The following is a 24388-nucleotide window of genomic DNA, read 5'->3' on the forward strand; positions in this document are numbered from 1 at the left end:
TGAACTCTTTATTTTTACCTCAGTCCTCTGTGCTCCACTGCTTCAGTAGTATGTTCTCTAATAACTTCTCACTCTTAGGCTTTCCCCAAACTGCTTCCCTTGTCTCACCTTCCTTCCCCAATACACATGTGGTGTTTGAAACTTCCTAATTTTATGTACATCTTTTTACGTATCTTCCTTCAAAATTCAACACAAGTTTAAGGAGAGATTCATTTGCCCATCTTCAATCTTCAATAATAAGGATATAAAGAATGGGACAGATGTAAAGGAATTGCAAAGACAGACTCTATGGCTTGAAGAAGAAGGAACTGAAGATGATTTTGTAGGCAGAAGGGGTGGAACTGGGCAGGCGATAGGACATATAGGGAAGAAAAGTCTGAAAGGCTCCAGAGACAGGAGGGAATGGGATCAGTTCGACTTAAAAGATTTATCTTTAAAACGATATGTATCTAAAGGACATCCAATATAAATAGGAAAAAAGGATGAGAGCTAAAGTTACAGACATCTTTGAGAGAAAAGGAAGACAAGTAGCTAAGTTAGATGGTCTTGTTCTCAACAAAAGAAACAAGGCAATCTGCAGAGACTAAAGGAATGGAATTAATTTAGAAAATCATGTTATAAACAGTCAAACAGAACAAGAAAGAAATGTGTGTACAGGTTAGCACACAGAATCACCAACACTGTTAGACAAGAAACAATTTACCAGTATATATTCTACTGTAGAATCACTGCATTTACCTAAATATACTCTAAATTTTATTTTTAAGGAGCTCCTTGAGAGCAGGTACCATATCACAGGCCCACCTATTTCTTCCCATAACATATACTACATTATGAATGTGAAAAATAAGAAATGGTGATGATTTCTTTGCAAGATTTTTTTAAGGCCAGTGAATTGCTAGTATAAATTATTATATATGAGTAAACACATTCAGCTCACATACACACTGACTTTAAAAATTTACCCTGCAAGATGGCTGATGCTCAAAAACATAGTGTCACCTGATGCCGCCTCTTTTTTCTCTCATTTTGACTAAAAGAAAACTTAAAGCCAGCCCAAAGAAGGTACATGAGTATATTACGCTCTTTCATATTTCTGTGCCATCAGGCATAATGAATTTCCTCATCTGTAAAACAGGGGTCAATAGAAGATTCTTAGAACAGTGCCTAGCACATACTAGGTATTCAGTAAATGTTAACCAGCCATTATTTGTGAATGCTGTTTTCTCTGTTCCAAGTACCACCAAGTAATGTTAAGGCCCAAAGTGTTTAATTTAATAAAAACTCCTTGGATACTGATGTTGGTTCAAAACCTCAGTAGAAATGGTATAACTACTTAGCTGCTGTCTCACAATAACAATACCGTGGATAGAACCTGGATTCACACACTTAGTCAGCAACTTATAACCTAAAAGCTACAGCAAACTACATCAAAGCATTAGTCATTTTCTCTGCCCCACCCTGAAGAACAAAAACACTTTCTTCCTTAAATCTATTTTCAGCCCTAGATACTCCTGTCTGCTACCTCTTCTCCCATACTTCTCACCCATCTGTACCTCTGCAGCTTTTCCTTTAAGTTTGCTCACAGGTCTCTGCACCACTACCTCATGTACTAGTAGTTATTCCAGTGGCACCTGAAACACCTCCTTTTCCTTTTAAATACTTGTTTCTGTAGAGAAGTCATGAAACTTCTAAAAGACCAGGATTATAACTACAGCACACCCCCTTTTCTAGAAGTCTCACAGCCCCCAATATGCCACTATTTTTGGATAACCCTCTAGCCAGTGCTAGACAAACACATGCTCATGGTCTCTCTACAGGCCTGCATAATCAGATATATGGGAACATATGACTGCAATAAGCATAGACCAGCCTCTCTCCCACAGCAGATTGAAAGCTTAGTCAGTAACTTTGATTTTTCTTTCTAACTTATTTTCACCTTTCATTTACAACTCCGGCACTTAAAAAGATTTTTTTAGTTAGGGATACCACGTAGGAACAAACTCTATGGAAGAGGAGACTTTGGTCCTAGCTCTGCCATGACTAGCTTGTGACCCTGGGCAAGTCACCTAATTTAATGCCAGTCTCCTTACGCATAAAATGTGAAGGACTTTGGCTTAGATGTGCTTTATGGCCGCATTCTAATATTCGATGATTATAATTATTATAATGCTAAAGGCAGACTCAATCTCTAATTCTGACACACAGAGGCTTCAAATCAAACCATGGATCCACATCTTCCTATTAACCCAACAATCCACAATACTACCATAGTACAGTGATCAGCATGTTCTTCAATTATGCACTACTGATCAAGAAGGGACAAAGAGGAGAAAGAATTAAAGAGTGTAGCAACAGTAAGGAAGTAAGAGTTGTCTGGCAGCCAAGCTCCTATATTCATGCTCAAGGATATTCTATATACAGTCTTAAACTAGCAGAACATTCAAGTTAGATTGCTATTCTTAAAAAAAAAATGTGAATATCTATAACTAAAGATCACAGGAGCACAGTTCCCGCTATTTCCAAAAATAAGATTACCTTTTGTTCCCACTGATTCCTTTCTATTGAGGTATAAGTAGCTAAGATAATAAAAACTCAGATTAAGGTAAAAAATGACATTTCATCCAAAATGCTTTTCAAGGTACCATACTTAACACAAAAACCAGTTTCCAGCTTCCTAATTCAGTAAAAGAAATGGTTAGCAAAATTACAGATGGGAAAAATGTCACAGAGCAAACAAAAATTGTTATTCAGCCTTTAAAACACACACACACACACACACACACACACACACACACACATCTTGCATTGCCTGGCGTTGCTAGACAATGAGACTTCAAATACAAATAAGTTTAGGAATTTATGGTCTCGTGGGAGAAGTTAGATATATTTTTCTTGTGAAATTAGCAAGTTTCCTTAACCTAAAATAACAGAATAATTTTTTCACCCAGCCCACTGTCCCTCTAAGCATGCCAAGCCTCTGCATTTAAACATTTTTGAAAACCCTATTCAACTCAAACTTCAATCTTTGCTGAAGCCTCCCCCATTCCCTCTGAACACAATTAATACTCCCGCTCTGTTGGCTGGCACAGATTCCCTTTCAGCATCAGTCCCAGAGGTTAATTTCCAAAATCAAGTCCCAAACTGTCCTTTCCGGTCACCTTACCTCATTTTATCTCTAGCCAGCTCTGGCTACTCAAAAATAAAAAAAATTTTTTGACTCTCTTTCCAGCTCCTAATCTCATAAACTGCTAATGGATTTTCTTGATTTTGATTAAAATGGTAACAAAACTCTTTTTGGTACAACCTGAAGACCCTTCCACATCTATGTAATTCTCTCTCAAGGTGACTGACCAGATTCAACCTGATCCTACAGGCTAATGTCAAACACCACAACACTAATACTCGGTCAAATTATTTTAATTATTTGGGTTGGTGCCTGCTTAGTATTCCACTAGTCCTAAGCCCAAAAGCACACTCCTCGAAAGCACAAAACAGTGTCTTCTTTTTGTGCCTCTACCCCCAATCTAGAGCACAGTCTAGGACAGAGTAGACACATTAATAACTGTGGGATGAATGGCTTGAGTTTCTATGAGATCCAGTGGTTGCCTAATTACATTTCGCAAATGCCAGTTGCAATAGATGGAATTTTCGATATAGGCAGTTAACAGAAACAGAAGATTTCCATTCCTCTGCTATCTTTAGTCAGCCCCACACCCATTCCTGGTTATGCCTTCAACTCTCATCTCACAACAATACTTGACAATAAATTTGGACTCACTCACAAGCCTCCTGTTCTCCCTATTCCCCTCTAAACCTTACTTTCAAAACCCAGTCCCAGCTCCCTTGTGCCCACCATCCGCTTCAGTGAAATTAACTGCTATGAATCTGTCCTGCCCACTCTGTATCCTAATACCTGAAGGAGTGCAAGAAACATTGTGAGTGCTCATTAAATACTTGTTCAGTGAATGAATGAATATCTTAATAAAAGATAGCAGTGAGTTGTGACTGGGACAAAGATAATGGGTCTCTTCTCTGAAAAAGATTTTTCTAGGAAGCAATCACATACCAATCACCAAAGAGGCTTAAAATGCATTAAGAAATTTTTGATAAAACTTAATTGATATATTAGAGTATCTGCCTGCCCATAACCCCTTCTGGAGAAATCCCTATTTCATTTGCAGGGCGGGTGGCCTACAGGATCTGGGCCATGCCCCTCTCTGTGGCTGGATAATGAGTAAATACCTGACACAGGAGTCACCCAGTACAGGCGGACAGAGGGCTTACACCCTTTGTGATCTAGCTCCAAAAGATGAGTAGGACCAGCCAGATTTTCTGAGGAATCTGCACTGGAAGATACAGAAAAAGTCATCCTAAACTACAAAGTCACAATGTGTGAAAACCTAGGTTACCATTATAGAGCTTCATGCACATCAATACTATAAAGGAAAGAATTCAGAGGAAGTTGATCTGGAGAGAAAACAGAACAGACAAATGCAGAGACTTAGAGATGTCATGAGAGAAGAGAGTCCATACAAAAGAAGAGACAGAAAATGAGTGAGGAAAGAGACCAAGGAGAACAAGTAAAGACAAGAAAGTAAAAAGAGGCAGAAATAGTGAATAATGAAGACAATGAGAAAGAAACAGAAGAAAGGCAGAGAAAATAGCCTGGCCAATGCCAGAGCTGCCTCAGTTTCTGCGGCCTGATTCTTCAGGTCTTCCTTCATTCTCATAAAACCTATCTCTATTCTAACAATAATTCCCCTCTCCAAGTCTTTGAGCTAGTTTGAGTGCGTTTTCTATTCCTAGTGACTAAACAAAACAAAACAAAACCAAAAACCACCTTGAATGGAACTGGCTTTAAGTTAATTAGAATCAATTACCCCTTTTTCAGCCTTTAAAACTTTTTAAGTTGTTTCAATTAAATACTGAATACAAAAAGGGATATTTATGACATGTGTGTGACAAAACAAACATCTGTGTAACTATAACCCCATATAAAAAATTAAACATTACCAGTTATCTCTGAAGTCACCTATGTGTTCCTCCCCAATATCAATTACTTTTTCATTAAATATTTCCAGAGGGTGAATATGCAATAAGGGAGGGGGAGAAATTTTTTTAACTCCCTAACAACCAAAATATGTCCGGCTTACACAGTAGTGTGTCATTTATTCAGTTTCACATCTTTCATGGACATGATCCTATCATTTTACAAGCCTTATAAACCATAAAGTAGAAAGCTAATAGCCATTTTAACATTCATAAATCACCTAAGGAAAATGTTGGTTTGATTAAACGGGAAAAAAAAAAAGAGGCAGCTCACTCAGCCAAGTAGCTCTCCTCAAAATCTTTTCACTTGAGAATATGAACAAGGTAACTCGAGTGTTGCTAAGGATCATGTGTTCTCTTTGGGCAACTGGCCAATTTAGAGGGAGAAGAGGGGTTTCTTCCTCACTTTTGTGGAATATAGAAAGAATGCTTAAGGGATCAATCACTTGTGAGCAAGAAGGGGGATCATCCTCTGGTTCCCACAATGTTCTAATTTTGGCTTCTGGTTCGTAACTTTCCCTTTACTTCTTTGAAAGCAGAGCAACAAAATGTCACTATGGTGCTAATGCTAAATTACATGGTATGTACATATGACCTGACTGAAAACTATTTTTGAATAGGTACATTTCTTACTAGCTCTGCCTCAAAATTTTGTGAGATAAAAATATAAAATATACATTTAACCCACACAAATAATTCATATGTAGTGGAAATGTCCTACAAAGTTAACTGCAATGTTAAATCCATTCATCAAATTTTTACATTTAAAAATATTAAAATCATATCCCTATCTAAGTCTCAAACATTGACGGCAGCATACAGCACTTTTCTACATGCCTATTTAATTGAATGTAAATTAATACCAACTTTAAAAATTCACCAATAACAAAATATTATAAATTCAGTTGCCTATAATTTCAACTCAGTTTCAATTCAAATTCAGTTCCACATCCCTAAGGTTGCCTACAATTTCAATTTCCTTTACCACATAAATGCTCACGAATGTTGTAAGTCAAAACCCAAATGGAATTTGGAATGGCAAATGGTAGTGGAATGGCAAAAAAGGCAGGTAATAAGAGGGAGGAGAACGCAAAGTCTCTAGATGGCTTCCCCAAATTATATCTATATTTATCTTTATCTATCTATAATAAAATGTGGCTTTTTAAAAATACAGCTACTAAAAATTCAAATCAATACTCTCCAAATCCATCGCATACCTTTCCAGCCTTACCTCCTACACTCCTCCCGCGTCAACCCTTTATTCCAGGGCAAATCTATTTGCTCACTCATATTTCTGAGTCTTTGTACATACTATTCCCTCTGTCTGGATGTGCTTCTCTCCAGTCTCTGCCTTAAGAGTTCCTATTTATCCCTCGAGGTCCATCTCAAATGTCACCTCCTCTGGGAGGACTTCCCTGATTATGTCTCCTCCTCCTCTTCCTCCTTCCAAAACTAGCTACTCTTTCTGTAACCACATTCCATTACCATTGTTTACTTGTATATCTCCACAAATTGAACTGCTTAAAAGTTTTGTCTATTTCTCATTTATACCTCCAAGCTAGGAAAGTACCTGTGTACATATAAGACAACCAGAGATACCTAATCATAAATAAGTCAATAAATGAGCCTCCTTCTGAACACTGAAAACCAAAAAGCTTAATAAAAAGTGGCTTTGACTAAATGCAATGCAGTGTCCTGGATTAGATCCCGGAGCAGAAAAAGAACATTAATGGAAAAACTGCTGAAATTCAAATAAAGTGTGAAATTTAGTTAACATTAATGCACCAATATTAATCTCTTAGTACTGACAAATACACCACAGCTATGTAACACATCAACACTAAGGGAAATCAGGTGAACAGTATACAGGAACTCCATGCATTATTTTTGCGGCTTTCCTACAAATCTAAAATTATTCCAAAACAAAAAGCTTACTAAAAAACTTTTAAGTAGTCTAGAAAAAGTTGAAAGAGCTACAAATACCAATGAGAACATGAATGTGGATTTTAATTGCAACCATAATAACAAAAATAAAAGAATAAGAAATATACTTCTCTTCTTAGAAGTAGAGAAAGGAAGGAAATTATTTTTAATAATCTGAAATGAACCAAAATATGTCAGGATTTATTAATGTTGCAAAATGGTGAAAAGATTTACATCATTAAACTGAAGTAGTTCAATTTTTATTTTCAGAAATACATAACTCAATATTGAAATAACCTGCGTAGAAAAGTTAAGACTGTGCTATCATATCCCATACATCAGAACTACATTATCTACATAAATCATTATAGTATTTATATCATTACTTCAAACAGAGCCCTGTTTTGAAGTTAATGATTCCCATGTTCTAACTGCAGGAGATAGAGGGGGAAATGTTCTATTAAAGGTATCTCATTCTAAAACAATCCTCCTATAATTTATAGTAATTTGTAAAATATAACTTCCAAGGTCCTGGGCAAAATTCATTTCCACATTAGCTCAAGAGCAGTGACTAAAGAGGAGTTTTGCTGTTTCTCAACTGATTTTAAAATATTTTAAACTTAATGATTCTAAAATCATACTGGTAAGTTCCAAGATCATATCATAATATACAACACTATCCATTAAATAAAAACATAAAAACCAGGGATATCAATACATGGCTAAAACAGAAATCCAAATACAATGTAACATTTTCGTTAGTTCTTAGAATTCAGTGGAATACTATTTTAGGTTTCAAATCCAACTTGAAAGGATAAAGGAAATTTTGAGTATTTGACCCAGTGTAAATAGGTTGCACAATCAACCACTACAGGAAGATTAATTACAATATGACAAGAATCCAGCTACCTTGTTAATTTTAAAGAGGTCTGATTTAAATGGTCCCTAAATCACCAGTGTAATAAGTGTTAACAGCAGGCCACATGAATAAAAGCAGGAGATACAAGAACAATTTAAATATACAAATAGTGTATATTTTAATCCTGGTGAGAGATGCCTGACATGCCAGCTGTAGATTTACATGAGCAGCTAGAAAAAATTTAGAATACTATCTACTTTTTTTTTTTTTTTAATTTAGATCCATGGCCCATTTTTAAATTTTATTTATTTATTTTTATATTTATTTTTGGCTGTGTTGGGTCTTCGTTTCTGTGCGAGGGCTTTCTCTAGTTGTGGCAAGCGGGGGCCACTCTTCATCGCGGTGCGCAGGCCTCTTCACTATCGCGGCCTCTCTTGTTGCGGAGCACAGGCTCCAGACGCGCAGGCTCAGTAGTTGTGGCTCACGGGCCTAGTTGCTCCGTGGCATGTGGGATCTTCCCAGACCAGGGCTTGAACCCGTGTCCCCTGCATTAGCAGGCAGATTCTCAACCACTGCGCCACCAGGGAAGCCCCCCTATCTACTTTTAAGTTAAGCAACGAAAACTTTTTGAGATGTAAAATACTAACATCATCCAAAAAACTAAGACTTTTGTACGAATGTTAAAACATTTACCCATTCGAGAATTAGACTGGTGACTATAGCAGCAAAATAGTAATGGAACAATGTATACAATAACATCTCAGTTAATCCTTAACAGTCTTAAATTTTAAGTATCTTCCAAGTCTAACTTAGAAATCAAAGGAAATTCATGTCTAAAGACTATATCCGGGAATTCCCTGGCGGTCCAGTGGTTAGGACTCCGTGCTTTCACTGCCGAGGGCCTGGGTTCAATCCCTGGTTGGGGAACTAAGATCCTGCAAGCCATGCGGCGCAGCCAAAAAGGAAAAGGAAGAAAAAAAAAAAAAAAAAGACTATACCCTCCTGAAAATTGTTTCTAAGATCACCTAGGCCATTATTCAGGTACAAGTCAAACAAATTTGGTTTTTTTGGTATCTTTTGTTTGCTTGGTTCTTAACAGATACGTTCATTTCTGTTACCACTTAATAGCAAAACATCGAAAATAGTATATTTCATTTACATACAGCATTGCACCAAAACTAGAACAATTAAACAGTGATCCTAACACAATGTTATTCAGTTCAAGCAGCCTGAATTACAGAAACGATATACATGATTGCCAAGGAGGTAAAAGGATAGCCTGGATAGATAAAGGCCTAAAGATAACTCTAACTTGCTCAGCACTGATAAAAAATTGTACCAAAATGAAGATAATTAAAATTGGTGGAGAAATCAAATACTAGAAGAACTTCTTTATATTCTCTTGAACATTTACATATGGGTACTTTGTGAATTTATGTCTTTCAGGTTTTTAACTTCAGTTTTTAACTATCTTCCTAAACAGGTTTATTAAGTTAAACTACTTTCAGTCAAACTCAAGAACAAGAGAAATAACAACACAAAAATAGCCCTCTTTATAACTTGCTAAAATATTCCATCTAGTTGATAATATTAACTTCACAGACAAGGGACCCCTGAGGTCAGACCTCATTGTACAGAAAAAGGAAAATGAAGCTCAGAAATTAGGACTGCTCTCCCAGTTTTCAGTCTCTGCTCTTTGCCCTACATTACATGGTATCTCCTATTTCTGAATTGAGTTACTAGTTCAAATAGATGGATTTTATTAGTGCTCGTCTACTGTATTCTGTTGACTACAAAACAAATTTTAAAACAAATTTCAGTAATCTGAACAAATTTAGTGTCCACTGCTCTAGACAATTCTTATGAGACCCACGTTTAAATTTTTTGGTCTTTACTGCTAATATTCTAGCTCTTGACTACTTAAAGCATCTCTTCCTCCCCATTCCCCCCGACAAGCCCCACCCCGCAATAAAACAAAACTAAACAGGAGAAGACACAGCATGGATAACTAAAAGCTATGAGCAATCTCTTTGCCAAATGTTTTTACCTACTCCCTAACAAAAACCTCTAAGCAAGGTTATTAACAAGGAGCAAAATGGTCCATTTTACCTCTTCCCTTAGCTCTGGACAATTTTCTGGTGCTCACAAAAATAATAGGGGGGAAAATTAACCGGAAAAAAGCAGGGACAATGAAGCATAGACCCTGAACTGATTATATGCAATTAAGAAAATTAATTCCTGAATTAAAATCGAAGGTAATTAAAATCAGATGACATTAACTATTCTGAGTTGGATGCATTGATAATGGGAGTTTAAAATCCTGCACCTACCTCAAGCTGAATTTAATTACATCTCCCAACCATACAAAATGACGACTTAATATGGAGAATTAGCAGGCATGCTCTTGTGAATTAAAGAAAAACTAAAGCAATGATATGTTTAGTTCTTCAATATTTCCATCTCATTCCATTATTTTCAACTTATATTCAGTGAGTGTCTACTAGGTGGTAGGCACTGTCATCTATTAAACATTAACTTTCTAGCCATGCCTTTTTAATTGAGAACTTGACCCACCTAGTCCCTGAAAGGGTCAGCTTTATGAAACTCATGATACCCCACAGCCCTGCCATATTCCCACCACAGATGACTAGACTGCAGTAGGCACCTGACAAGGATGGGCCAATCTGATATTCTTTCCCAGGAACCTGGAATGCGAATCCTGGGAACCTGAGTCAGATGACATGAAGTGCCTGAACTACCAGGTTAGGCAGTGTGAGAGCCAGAGGTATGAGAGTAAGTCAAAGTTGAAGACTGGGGGAAGGGGAGTAGGGGCAAAGAAGTCCTGTGAGCAGAGAAAGCTGTTCTGAAGAGGTGACTTACCAACAAAGCAGAGCAAGTGACCAGTCTACTCTAGGAGAAATGGGGGGAGGGGACATGTATTACATTCCATGTGCATGCAACCTGGTTGTATTGCATTTCTTATCTATCCTTGTCTGATTCCTATGAAGGTGCCTACTGTGTCCTTTCAACAAAGCCTTCCTTGACTGGAAGAAGTATGAATTTCTATTCCTTTCAGGCAAAACACCTTAGCGTTATCTTAGGTGCTGCAGCAGATATAAAGATAAGAAATACCTAGTTCTCTTGGCCCTCAAGGACCATATATAGTTAGGAGCTGCTAAGTATACAAATAACCATAATATATGGTAAACAGTAAGCATAAAAAGTACTATGAGATTTCAAAAAGAGGGACAGATCATATCCAATTCAGAACATCAAAAAGGTTTCATGGAGGAAAGGGAACTAAAATAGAAATAATAATAGATGGACCTTGGGATATTTTTTAAATGTATTTACTAAGAAAAATAAAATGTCAGAATCCTCAGTCAACAACAAAAAAATTAATTTTACTGGCCCATGAAATACAAAAATCTGGTAACAACTGAGTCATAGAACTTGGCAACTGACTGGTTATATGGATGAGAGCAAGCCAGGAGTTAAAAAAACAAGTTCAGTTTTCAGTGTAGATGATTTTGAGAATGACAATGCCGGAACAGAAAAGTTCACAACAGGTGGATTTGGGGGAGAGAAGTGAGGAGGGGAGGCAAGTTCTGTACTGGATATATTGACTTGAGGCAAGTGTCACTGAGGGAACTGGAGAAAGAGGAGCCATCTCAAGTACAGAAAACAGTTTTCTCAAAAATTCCAAGGAAAAAACTTTTAGAGAAAAGACGTAAAAGACTTTTCACAACATCTAGGTGTTTTCTTTTTCATTCTGAATGTTCCATTTTTGCCCAGCTACTGATTTTCCTGGTCCAAAGATGAGGGACTTTAAGGAGGTTAGGCAGTACCATGGAAGAAGAACTTGATGAAAAATATGGCTCTTCTCTCCAGAAAAACACATGTAACCACAAATTTTGCTAAAAATTTTAGAAAGTTCATGGATCTTCTGAAGCCCTAAGGGGTACACACACCCCAGGTTGTTTTTTTTTTTTTTAAAAAAAGGCATGATGTGGAAGAAACTGTGAAAGAAGAGACAGGGTTCAGAAAAAAGAGGACATATCTGTAGAGACTCATCCACTCCCTTTTCCTTTCCAAGCAACTAGAGGATGAAGCAGCTCAGCACCACGGGGGAGGGATAAAGAGCACAGTGCTTGAGGTTCTACCTAACTTCTCTAAAAGAACGAACTACTTTTATCAGAGACCACTGCTCCAAAACTAAAAGACTTTTTGTAATAGTGCAAATACATTCAATAGGCTAAAATTTTTAAAGAAACACAGTTGCAGCCCTGATTAAAAAGTTACATGTCCTGTCAAATCTACTAAGTACTAAGCACCCAACTCTATGGTCATCCCTGTACTTACTACATAATTAGCATACTCAGGCAAGATTACAATACTATAATTCCTGAAAGGGATACCACACTTTCAGACTGCAGAAGTGATGAATGCAAATAAAACACACAAAGACTAGTAAGTGCTTATAAGAAACAAACCTATTTTTGCACTGTGAATTTCTATTTTTTATGCCAGTTTCTTTTGCCCAGGCACGAGATGCATCCCCACAAGAAATCTAATAACTGTCCAGGAATCTCAAGCCAAATAAATAGCAAACATTATAAAGAATATCATCTTATGACAATATAATAGCATATTTATCAAAGGACAGTCTGATTTTCAATAACAAGCATATTCAGCCAGTAACATGCAGATATTTAAATGTAAATAATCAAATATAAAATATAGGGTTTAAGTGAATTAGATGATTCCAATTCTCTGCATGCAACTTAATTTTTGCCATACCACTACCAGCAAAATCCTAAAGAACAAAGCATTAACCTCATTTTGTATAACAATGTTTTCTCAAGATCTGCTAAGGGGAACTATCAAGAAATGGATAGACAGAGATAGCACAGGAGTAGATCATTCAATAACTTACAAAACTAAACGATAATATTTAATTCCTTTTACCACAGTTATATTAAAATTCCTTGAAGATCTTTGAAAAGGGTACATTAATATTTGAAAAATAATCAAATATCTGTCTGAAACACCCTTGAAAATAGTAGCTAAAATGATAAGTTTTCCAAACATCACTGTAATGATAGAAGTCACCACTTAGTGAATATTTATCTGCTAAGTATTTACATACATTATCTCATTTGATCTTCTGAAATAAGCATCACATCCCCACTTTATATATCTGAAAATTAAGACTCATATGTTTAAGTTACATGCTCTGGGTCTCACAGCTAGTAAATGGAGGTGGGAATTGAATTCAGTTTTATGAGACTCCAAAAGCAGTACTCTTATGCAGTATCCCAGTGATTCCCAACTTTGGTCACATCATGTCGCATGCTGAAAATGGTAATACTTGTAAAGCTTACTGAGGTAAGCTGGAGGGACTTGGTGAAAATAATACATATTTTCTTTATATTATAAAATTATGACATGAAAAATAAAATACAAAATATTATAGATGATATTAAATACTAATTGGTATAAACCTTCCAAATCAAATATTTTCAATTGCCAAATTCAGAGTTTACTGATGGAATCATAGCAAAAATGTTCAAATATCATTCCAACTGCTGTAAAATTTTGAAAAGTTAATCATAAAATGATTTAAAAATCATAAAATCATAAAAATGATTTAAAATTTCAAAACCATAAAACATTTGCAAACAGCACACCGTATGCCTTCCTATGCACTACACTCTGGTTAGGAAGCCCTGCATAACATAATTTTGTTTTTCTGTAGAATATTACGATTAAACACTAATTTGGTATATCAAGAGCTTCTCAATAACACATCTAAAAGAAATTTAAACCAAAGGTAACCAAAGAATTATAATACTGCATTCTTCCTTAACTAATCTGAATTTCTATAGTACCTTTAATCTGTAACATTCATTTTGATATAATAATAACAATGATGGCTAATATTCATTACACTAATATTTTGTGCCAGACTGTGTTCTGCTTCACATTATTATCATATTTAATCCTCAGAGCAATCCTATTAAGTACCTCTGTTTTCTCCATTTTAAAGATGAGGAAACTGAGGCAGAGAGAAATTGAGTAAACAACTTTCCAAGGTTATAGTTCGTAATTGGAAATTAGAATTTGAAACAGTCTGACTTCAGAGCCCATGTTGTTCATCACTATGCTAAATTACATCCCCCCAAGGAAGAAAATACAGTAATATTTAAAGAACACCTATTATGTGCCAGGAAACCCAAAAGTAAGTAAATAGATCTCAACTTAGACCAAGTTTGATAGTTTTACAGTGATGAAGTAAAAATTACTTGCATGTACATCAAAGGAGGTATTCTACAGCAAAAAGAAAATTATTTGTATACAGTGATGGGTGCATTTTGCTTACAGAAATAGCAAGGAAGATAACTTTAATTTCATAAGTGTGTTATGTTATGGTTCAAGCAAGAACATCTCTCTCTGCCACCTATTTGAATTTGTTGATTTAACTTGCTCCAGAATATTAAAAAATCTTACTTAAAACAATGAAATTGATGAAAAGTAAAAGCAAATGTTTTTACTTACTGCTTTTGAAGTTCCCTAAGTGATCATGTGTTTAACTTTGTTTTTAATTAAATGCACTATTTATAAAGTCCTGTATCACAATAGGCTAATGTCCAGAGGGGATCTCTAATGATGAATGTAAATCAAAATAACCACAGAAGATGAAAATACACCTTTACTTTCATAACTAATCGATCAATAGAGACAATGCTAATGCCTTGAGTATTATGGTTTATTTCAAACATCCGAAAGGCCCCAAGGAGCAATGTCTAACATTAGCTGGCACATGCTGGTTAACAGTATATATTTAAGAAGCACCTACTATGTACCAGGGACCACGCTCATTCACAAATGATACTGTTATATGGAGAGTGGCAGTCTGGAATTTCAATTTTATTTCAAAGGTTCTGTAAGATCGGGTATTCAAACTGAAAGCTCAAGCTCCAATGCATAACTTTCCCTCTTCATCCAAAAAGCTGTTACCAGGGCTTCTGCAATCTACAAACCATCAAACATGTTAACATGAAAAGACTAGCATGGCCACCCAGAACACCCTGGAGTACAAAATAAACCCTGGGTTATGGTGGTGCATTGTGTCCTCTGGAGCTTTACACCATAAAAATTTGGCACTTCTCCTAAAGCAACTTCTTTTTCCCAAAAATCACTTGTTTTAAAAAGTAAAGTTCTATTGCTTACAGAAACCATTACTCCTATTTAGTCTTCCCTAACAGATCCCTAGAAAATACTAAAGGTGAAGAAATGTGGCTTGATCTTTTGGTAAGCTGATGCCAGGGTACTTTATGTGATTTACTGAGCCTCTAGAAACCAGTCTCTCAAAAATTCTAAAACTAACCATGCTGAGTAAAATGCATCTGACTGTACATAAAAGCTACTTAAAACAAATGTCAGGTAAAATAAAAGTAATTCCTGAAGCCAATATTTAAAAAAAAAAAAAAGAACAGCTCACCAGAAATCTGTCCCTGTCACACCTTTTACAGTAAATATGTCCAATATTTATCTTATCCTAAAATAACTGCAGTCCCACTGCACATCATCCCTAGCAACTATTCAGCAACTCCCACTGTGTAATCTATTATCATCACATCTTATGCCACAAACCTCAAACCAGCAAGTCCTTAAATCTCCTCAGCTCACACAACCTCCCACTTTATAAAAACAAGGAAAGGAGTTATAAAACCTTAAGAGAATAAAAATAATAGAAAAAGGTGGATAAGTACACAGAGCTTCTGCACCCAAACTCTTTTCCTTTATACCTGAGAACTTGTCATTTATCTCAACCACACACCTTCCTGTTCCTGGATAACCCAGAGTTCCTCCACCTTACCGATAGTTCAAAATGCCCACTCTCTAATAAATGACAAGGTCCTATGTGACCACTCTGTCCCTGCCCCCTCTCTATTTATATTAATTATTCAAGCCTCCTAACTCTAACCTGTCATAAAGTACCACCACGCTCCAAACTCACAAGCCATTATACAAGCCCAACACACTCTCCCGTCCTCGCTACCAACTCACTCCAACCCCTCCCTTGCAAAACCTTCCCTAACATCAGCTCTTCCTTTATGAGCTTTTCCCATATTCCTAATACAGTCTCAATGTCCTACTGGACCACACTTCCAAGCTCTCTTCGCTGAACCCAATTCCAGCATGGAGGCACACCCTCTCTCCAGCCTAATTCCTACCACCCCAAAACCCCACCCCCCTCATCACGCCCTCCGGCCTCAGCCACCAACCCCCCACACCCCGCCCCACGTCCGTCACGCCCTCCAGATTCTTCGGGGTCCTCTCCTCCGGCCCGGCCTGAGGCCCCCGCCCAGGACTCCCAAGTGCCTGGGCCCTCGGGAACACCCCGCCAGCCCCGCCCCCAGCCCCTCACCGAGTAGCAGCAGCTTCACTTCTTTGGCCGCTTTCTCCCCGTCCTCCCGCAAGTTGCGGTCGATCATCTTGCTTCGCTCCACCGCCGCCTTGTCTTCGGCGCTCAAAGTGCAGCCCATGGCGGCGGAGGGAGAGGGGACCAGGCCCGGGCTCACTCACACACCGGGGAGACGGCGGCTGGGCCGGCAGAGACAGCGTCTACTGTTGGGCGGCGGCCCTCTCCGTCAGCTCCCTGAGCGCTCAGAGGAACCGGATATCCGGCGTTTTACGACACTTCCGGCAACGCCCGCGGCCGTTACTTCTCGGCCCGGTCTAGCTAGGGTAAAGGAGGAACAACCGGGAGCGGGAGAACGAAGAGAGGAACGAGGAGGTCAAGCAGCCGTTCCGTGGTGTAGGGCTGCCCTGTCGAGCTCGCCGGGCGCCGCTCGACCTTAGTCCCCTTTCACCTTTTCGGCTGCCTTATTTGGATAAGTGTGGAAAAACCAGGGACTGGCTTCTCCGGCTCAAGACACACTCCCGAGGTCACACAGGCGGCTTCAGATTGGCGTGGGGGGTGGGAATTCCCAAATAAAAGGCCGCAGCCCACACGGGAATCTCTGCTGGGAATTTCTCACTGGCCAGAAAACCCAGTTGGACTCTGGCTGTGGAGATCCGGGGCCTCTGCCCAAGTGTAGGACACTTTCTCGGCCGGAGTTGTCTCAGCCAGATCTATAGGATGAGAATTACTGAGTCTGGGCTCTGGCCACGCTCCACATCTGAAATAAGTAAGACCGACCATGCCTGGGACTTTATCGATCCCTTTCTGCCCTCTCCTCTGGCCCACCGCCTCCTGCTCTCAAAATGTACCCAGTGAACTTGAGAGTTGCCCAGCTACTACGTTGGTAAAGGGTCACTTGAAATCGCTAACAGATCCTACTTTACTTGGAAGGTAAGAGTGTAGTTTCTCCATAAAATTTCCATGCTGTCTTTCCCCAACATAAGCCAGTTTTAGCGCTCACATACCGTCCTGCGTTAAGGGCTTAGGACTTCTACCAGGATTAGTCAACCAAAGTTCCACACCCTAAAACAAACCAGTGCATCCTGTGAATCTCCTATTAAAATTACCTGTTGTGGTACCACATGAAAAGGGAAGTTCTGGTAAAATTTGCCTCTCAGCCGTAGCATCACTTGAAAGTTGATAAATCCCCTATAAAAGCCCCAGACTGATAGCCTTTTTACTCATAATCCTGGATACTACAGTGAAAGTAGCTCTAAATTACCTTTACTTCCAAATGGCCCCACAAATACTCTCACCATATATTCTAGGGAGGGGAACTCTTGTAGCCCCCAAAACCTTTCCCTACGATTAAATATTATCTCCCCAATAGAACCTAAACCTTAGAATATATGGTCCAAACAGAAAGGTCTATGTGGTGATTGATGATCATTAGAGGAATTTCTTGAGAGCCACCTTAAACAGCCTCATCCACCATAATTTATTATTGCCAGTTCTTCAAAGTTCGAAGTCTCCTACTCTTTTCCAAGTGACCATTAGAATAAAAGGGATTGCTTTCCCATAATCAATACTTATGGGGAAAAAGGGCAAGAGGAAAGGGAAGAAAAACCAATATTTATTGAGTACCTATTTGCCAGGTATGGCTAGGTGCTTCCATGTGTCATCTCTTTTATTCCTCACAACAACCCTGTGAGGTAGGTTAATATTATCCCCATTTTTACAGATGAGGAAATAGGCTCAGAGAAATTAAGCATCTTTCCCAAGTTCACACAGTGAGTAAGTAGATCTGACTCCAAATTCACTCCTTTTCTACCATGCTACTATAAGATGTTACCTGGGAGACCTGACAACAGAAGGTTTTCATCTAGGATTGAGAGTTACCCCAACACCACCAGGGTGTGGGGAAAAAAATAACTTGAGAGCACAGTTTTCTCAACCTGTTGATTTCTTCAGTGGATTTAGAGGTCGAATTTTGTCCAGGAATGGCTTTCACAGCTAAGAATTACATATGGAACTTTACCAAGTGATCCTGGTGATTAGAAAACCCCTGGAAGGTGGTCATGACAAATTGTTGGGAAAGCTCTCAGCATAATAGAAGAGAAAATTTTTATTTCCTTCATGATCCACTCCGGGAAAAATAAATGGCAAATGTACCAGCATATGTCAAATTCTGTAATAAACACCAGTGAGATCACAGTGTCAGGACTAACTTCAGCCTGAATTAGCCATATTCTTGTACTTAAGATTTTCTCCTTTGATGTATGTGAAGGAAAAGTTGAAGGGCAAAGTCAAACAAAAAGGCAAAATAAGTTAACAAAATGGCTGCCAGGCAGTGTTTAATGTCCCCCCTTCCCCCTCCCACCTGCACTCATCTTTCCTAGCGCCACTGGGCTCACACTGCCACCTGCTGGCAATGTTTAGGGTCTGCTAGCTCATCAGTGGTGTTCGGAAGAAGTTTTCCCCCTATCTAGGAATGAGATTCCTCCCTTACGAATTTATCTTTAAAAGGAGGAGAGAGAGGAGGAGAACATGCATTTCAATCGCAAAAGACTCTCCTCGGTGTATGTATTACCTAAGGGATTTCCTCAATGTAATAAGCACTGGACTAGAGTAAGTCTAGTGGTAGGAAGACAGAAACTTGGAAAATTTCCTAGATCTGAGGAGGAGAAGCTGCCCAGTTTCGTGTAATAAATTATTTTCTTCAACTAGAGTTTCATCTACAGCCCCCATACTTTCCAATCTGCAGGAAGCCTCCATATAGGCATCTTGCTGCAATAGGCTGAACTCTCAGAAGTTAGAACCAGGAACATATTCCTCAATATATTTCTCTTAACACATTCCATAGTGCTTTACCATATGTAAATGCTCTGTCAAAATACAAGGTACCTGATCAAATTAGACTGTGAACTCCTTGAAGGCAGTGACTCCAGATCCTCTGTGTGAGTCCCAGAGAATAGGGTATTCAGCTATCATGCACTGAGTTGAACTGAAGGAGTCAATGTTGATATCAGCATAACTTTTTATAATAAAAATTATTTATTAACTGTTCAGAGGGGAAACTATCCCACTCCCCCCAAGCCATCTTCCTCTTTGATGCTCATTTAAGCCAGGAATTTGTTCAAATACAGATCACACCACCATGTGGTCCTGCCTCAACTCTCTAATGTGACCTGATTGAATTGAGGGAAGTGGACGGACGGGTAGTCCCTGATGGGTGTCCTGTCCAGTTTGTGATTATTCCCCCTCCCTTGAATATACCACCACCAAGACCACCGAACACAGTTCCTACAGTCTCAATCAGTGAACAGCTGAGCCCAACTCCCGTGCCCCCTCTCCAACCCAGGGCTGCAGATAGGAGAGAGATTTAAGTCTTTGTCACTGAAGCTAATTTTGAGAGCGACGAATGGGAGTAGGGAGGCATTTAATGAACCATGGAAACCCCACCTTTCCCATTCCCAACCTTAGTCTCTTGTACCCGATTGTCCAGAGGGCTGGCGATGGGTCACTGCCATGAGGAGAGAGATCAGGGAGGCCAGCTCTGGAAAAAAAAGATTTACAGTATTATTGGTCTGGGTTATTACAGGCCTCTCTGTATCCAACCACCTTAGCGATTCAAATGCTAACCCCCACCTTCAGCCATCCAACCCCCAATCTTTCCACTTCTTCATCCTAAAAGACAAAGAGAAAAACCATCCTGCTTTATTCTTGCCTCTGCTAAGATCAAGCCCCAAACTTGATCTCCCATGTCCAAAAGAGAAACTGAAAGATACAACAGAACGGCTGTTCCTGGAGGGTGGGAGAGAGAGAGCTGCAGTCAGCTTTCCTCTCTTCTACTCTGTGTGCCCTGATTGCTACTTGCCCTTGCTTGGCCAAACTCAAGAAAGGAATATACCCAGCTGGTCCTCTCGCTTTAAGGAAACCTCAGGTTTAAAACTAGAAAAAAAAATCTATTAACTCAAAGGAAACACTTGGCTGTAATTTAGTCGTTTTTAAACCTAGCAAGGAAATGAGAAGACATGGGTCATTTTCTTACCTTGCTTGAGTGCAATTTCTGCCCTGGACAATTACACTGAAAAATAAAAGATCCTAAAGGGTCCCCAGAATAACTCCAAGCCTGGTCTGCTGCCCTATATCTTCCAACTCCTACCCTTAGGGTTTCCCTGCTTCCTGAGTCATGGAAAGTTCATTGGTTGAGAGGCATCATCTCACCTTCTTGACCCTTTAATCTCGTCACCATCTCACCAGGTTCCCTCCCCCAGTAGTCAAGGCTCACAGCCATGTCCAAGGCTTTTGCCACATATCCATCCAGTTGGCTCTGTTCCTGACCCAGAAAACACTAAGCGAAAGCTGTGTGCAGAGACCCCAGCCCCAGCTAGCTGGGAAAAGGTGATCCCACAAGGAGTTCCTTGCGGTCATAACCGGCCCCCAGCCCCATCTCCCTCCAAGTGTCCAGCAGCCCATCAGGACTCCAGTCGTGGTGAGGGGGCAGGACGGAGGTAGCTGTCCGACATGATGATGTCGCTGGTAAGTTGTTGCTCCAGGAACTCAGAGGTCTCCTCAGCTATCTGGCCCGGGATTCGAAAGTCAACAGCAGGTGGCTCCTGCTTGGGGCTGGGTACAGGTCGGGAAACCCAGGACTCCGTGGGACAGCCAGTGCCCTGAAGAAACTGCAGGAAGTTCTCCTCAATGGAGCCCTCCCGGCTAGGCAGCCTCAGCTCCTCCTCCGGCGCCTGCTTGAAGAAGCAGACAAACTGCTTGCTGAGCTCCCCCCGGATCTGCCGATTGAGACATCCATAGAAGAAAGGGTTGGAAGTGAAGCAGAAGTAGCCAATCCAGGTCACCACATTCTCCACCTGCCCAGTCAAAATGGGCTGAGCACTCAGGGCGACGTAGAGGTGAAAAGAAAAGTAGGGCAACCAACAGAGCAGGAACTGTCCCCCTACAGCCAGGAGGACCACTGCTGCCTTCCCTCCTCCAAACGTCCGGTGCGGGGTGGTCTGGGGGGCCCCCGAGCTGGTGACCATGGTGGAGCGGCTGCTGAGAGACTCGGAGCGTTGCCGGGGGGTCTCCATCCACGTGGGCAGCGGTCCGTGCTGCATGGCAGCCACTCGGGCTACTCGGAACATGCTGCAGTAGACCACTAGGATGAGGAGCAGGGGCAACAAGAAGTAAAGGACAGCAAAGACCACCACAAAAAGCTGGCAGTAGGCACCGTGGCTCCATTGGAGTGAGCAGCCTGGGGGAACACTGGGAGCTCCCTCCTCCAGGGAGACCCTTCCCAACACTGGCACAGAAGCCATGACCAAGGCCTTTACCCACACACCCACCAGAACAGAGGCCACCAGCCGCAGCGTCATGCGCACCTCGTAGCGCATGGGGTGGACCACATAATAGTAGCGCTCCACGTTGATGGCCGACACCGAGAGAATGGCCAGGCTAACAAAGCATACGCTCAGGAACAAGTAGAGGCGGCAGGCAACCTCCCCAAAGAGGTCATGGTCAAAGAGGGCGGAGCTGGAGAGCATGGCCAGGGGCATGAGGGTCAGGGCAGCCAGCAGGTCCACCAGGCAGAGGTGGAAGACAAAGACAAATTTTCGAAGGGCGGGTGTCTTGGCGATAACAGCCATCACAGCAGCATTGCCAGCCACAGCAGTCAAGTCCAGCAGGAGCATGAAGAAGAGGGCCACAGATTCTGAAGCCACGTCCCGCAGCCCTACCTCCGGGACCCCACTGGCAGTAGAGGGACCTGGGGTTTGAGGGACCCTCCCCAGAATGGAAGAGTTCCCTGATGACGGGGGGATGGGGGAGGACTCCATGGGGCCGAAAGAGGACACCCAGGGCACCTCCTGTCACAGGCCCATCCCCCATCCTAGTCCAGTGACCCTGGGATGGCAAGCCCAGGCCCAGGCTTCCCAATTTTGTGTGTGCGGGTTGGGGTGGGGAGAGAGCACCTCCTGCTGGAGCCTCTCGGGCAGGCTCTTGTTGCCAGCCCTCAAGGCCGGGGACTGAGGGCTCAGGAGGCAGCTCCGGGTCCACCTTGGTGACTGCAAGGAAGCAGGAGCGTGAGAGATGCGGGAGCCTCACCCACTCAACACTCCATCTTCTGAGTGGTCTCCAGCTCCTTTCCTCTCTTCTCCACACCCTTCTCCCCTTTCAAGGACTGTTATCCAGGGACTCTAAATCCTCTGTCTCCCTTTCCCAGGGTCCTGCTGAGCTCTGGGATAGTGCCCCAGTTTTAAGGTTGCTTATGTAAATTTCCTGATTTCTTGTCTCCTCAGAATGGCAGGAGCTGTTGGGAAGAAGAAGGAGCACGAGATCTGGTTTCCAGTCCTAGGTCTGGGAACTACTAACTCTTCTGAACTTCAGTTTCCTCATAAAGGCATCTGTAAAATGAAGGGAATAGTACCTACTTCACAACTGTTTGGAAGATGCTGCAGGATTTATTAATAAAAATGCTAATAATAAGCAGTAACATGTCTATGATGCTTTCCACATACCAGGCCCTGTTCTGAGCACTCTACGTATATTAACTCATTTTAATCCTTATGCAACCCTATGAGGTAGATGTTATTCTTATCCCCATTTTGCAATCGATAAAACTGGGGCTTGCAGAGATGAAGTAACTTACCAAAGGTCACACAGCCAGTAAGTAGCAAGGTCCAGGTACGCTCCCGGGAGGCCTGGCTCCAGGGCCAGTACTCCAGCCCACCGTGCCATACTGTGTTTGATGGTGCCCTCCACAGTGGCTGCAACATAATAGACATTCAGTAAATAGTTGTTGAATTTGAACCGTCTCTAAAAATGTCTCTCACCACTAGACAGAGATTACCTGAAAAGGGGAAGGATGGTGCATTAGTGTGCTCGGACATCACCATCCCCAAGACAAAGAGCTGCCACTTTGGGAGCGTTGAGAAGGACCAGTGAAAACAAAACCTCCCAGGTGGAGGGAAACTGGGAGCTCAGCTCATCCGGCCTCCACTGCTCCCAAAGCCAGAAGGGCGTAAATCATATGAAAGCTGCCCTTCTCCACCCACTCATTAACTTCCCAAGGTCACTGTTCCCCCACAGGTGGGAGAGGAGCTCCTCCTAACCTCCCACTTCCCAGGGCCCTGGATCTTGGGTCATTGGAGCGGATCATCACCGGACCCCTGGCCAAAACCCTCCTATTCCTGGACTGTTGCCACAGTCCTAGAACAAGGAGGGAGGAGTAGGCATCTGTGTAAGAGGTATGGAGGGGCGGAGGTGGGTGAGCATAAAGCAGAGGGGAAAACTGGAAGAAACTGGCAAGGGGCGGAGTCTGAGTGTTCAGTGTCTCTCATTTCTCCTGCTCAAAGCTGTTTTACGTGTCTCATTATCCATGCTGAGTTTCAACAGAATTGAAATAAGTTGCCCAATGTACAGTTGACCCTTGAACAACATGAGTTTGAATTGTAGGAGTCCACTTACATGCAGATTTTTTTCAATAGTAAATACTACAGTACTACAGGATCCCATCAGTGGTAGGTTGAATCTGCAGATGTGGAACTGCAGATTCAGAAGAATTGCAAGACGGAAGACCAACTATAGATTATAACTGGATTTTCCAGTGCTCAACGGGAGAGCACCACTAACCCTCACATTGTTCAAGGGTCAGCTATAATTTTAATTTTTTTTTTTATTTCCATATGCCATTCTTGAAGTCCAGATTCCCTCAGCATAGTGTACTAAGGTTTCAAAATGAGAGGCAAACTGTGGACATGCCAAGTCTGATGGGCTTTCTGCAGACAAGCCAGAAGTTTCCTGGGTCAGTTTCCTCATCTGTAAAATGGGAGGTTTGAACTGGACAACCTCTAAGGTTCCCCTATATGACAACATTTGATGACTTAGTGAGTTCCTGGGCTATGGAGGGCCTGGTGGCTGCTCAGTTAAAAACCCATCATTTCTCTGACTGCAGTAAAGGGGCCCACTTGGGGTAGATGGGTCCTCTTGCCCCTCAATTGCTACAGCCTTACAATCACCCTTGGTTTTTGGCGTTACCACCAACCTTGCACTAATTTAACTTCTAGCATGCCATGCATGCGATAGGTGCTCAGTACAATTTTGTGACCTGAATCAAACTCAGATTGATCAGTTGAATCTCTGCCCCC

The 24388-nt window shown here is 41.0% G+C and overlaps 2 protein-coding genes across 2 annotated transcripts in view; both read right to left on the minus strand.

Annotated features, from left to right (window-relative positions):
* The window catches only part of GNAI3 (G protein subunit alpha i3), a 36444-nt gene extending 19933 nt beyond the window's left edge, over nucleotides 1-16511 (minus strand). Inside the window, exon 1 of the mRNA XM_061183748.1 lies at nucleotides 16269-16511. Coding sequence (XP_061039731.1) covers nucleotides 16269-16386 — 118 coding nt within the window. The 5' untranslated portion in view covers nucleotides 16387-16511. The remainder of the gene's footprint in view (nucleotides 1-16268) is intronic.
* A 4211-nt stretch (nucleotides 16512-20722) lies between these two features.
* GPR61 (G protein-coupled receptor 61) lies at nucleotides 20723-22381 on the minus strand. Its single transcript, XM_061186217.1, has one exon. It carries the CDS (start codon nucleotides 22076-22078, stop codon nucleotides 20723-20725), a length of 1356 nt encoding a protein of 451 aa, XP_061042200.1. The 5' UTR covers nucleotides 22079-22381.
* Between the last annotated feature and the right edge of the window lie 2007 nt (nucleotides 22382-24388).

This window comes from Eubalaena glacialis, chromosome 3 (genome assembly GCF_028564815.1).
Source record: "Eubalaena glacialis isolate mEubGla1 chromosome 3, mEubGla1.1.hap2.+ XY, whole genome shotgun sequence".
Lineage (NCBI taxonomy): Eukaryota > Metazoa > Chordata > Mammalia > Artiodactyla > Balaenidae > Eubalaena > Eubalaena glacialis.

Bases quoted from the DNA above. Each gene is read 5' to 3' on its own strand.
- GPR61 (XM_061186217.1), bottom strand. From the start codon at position 22,078: ATGGAGTCCTCCCCCATCCCCCCGTCATCAGGGAACTCTTCCATTCTG.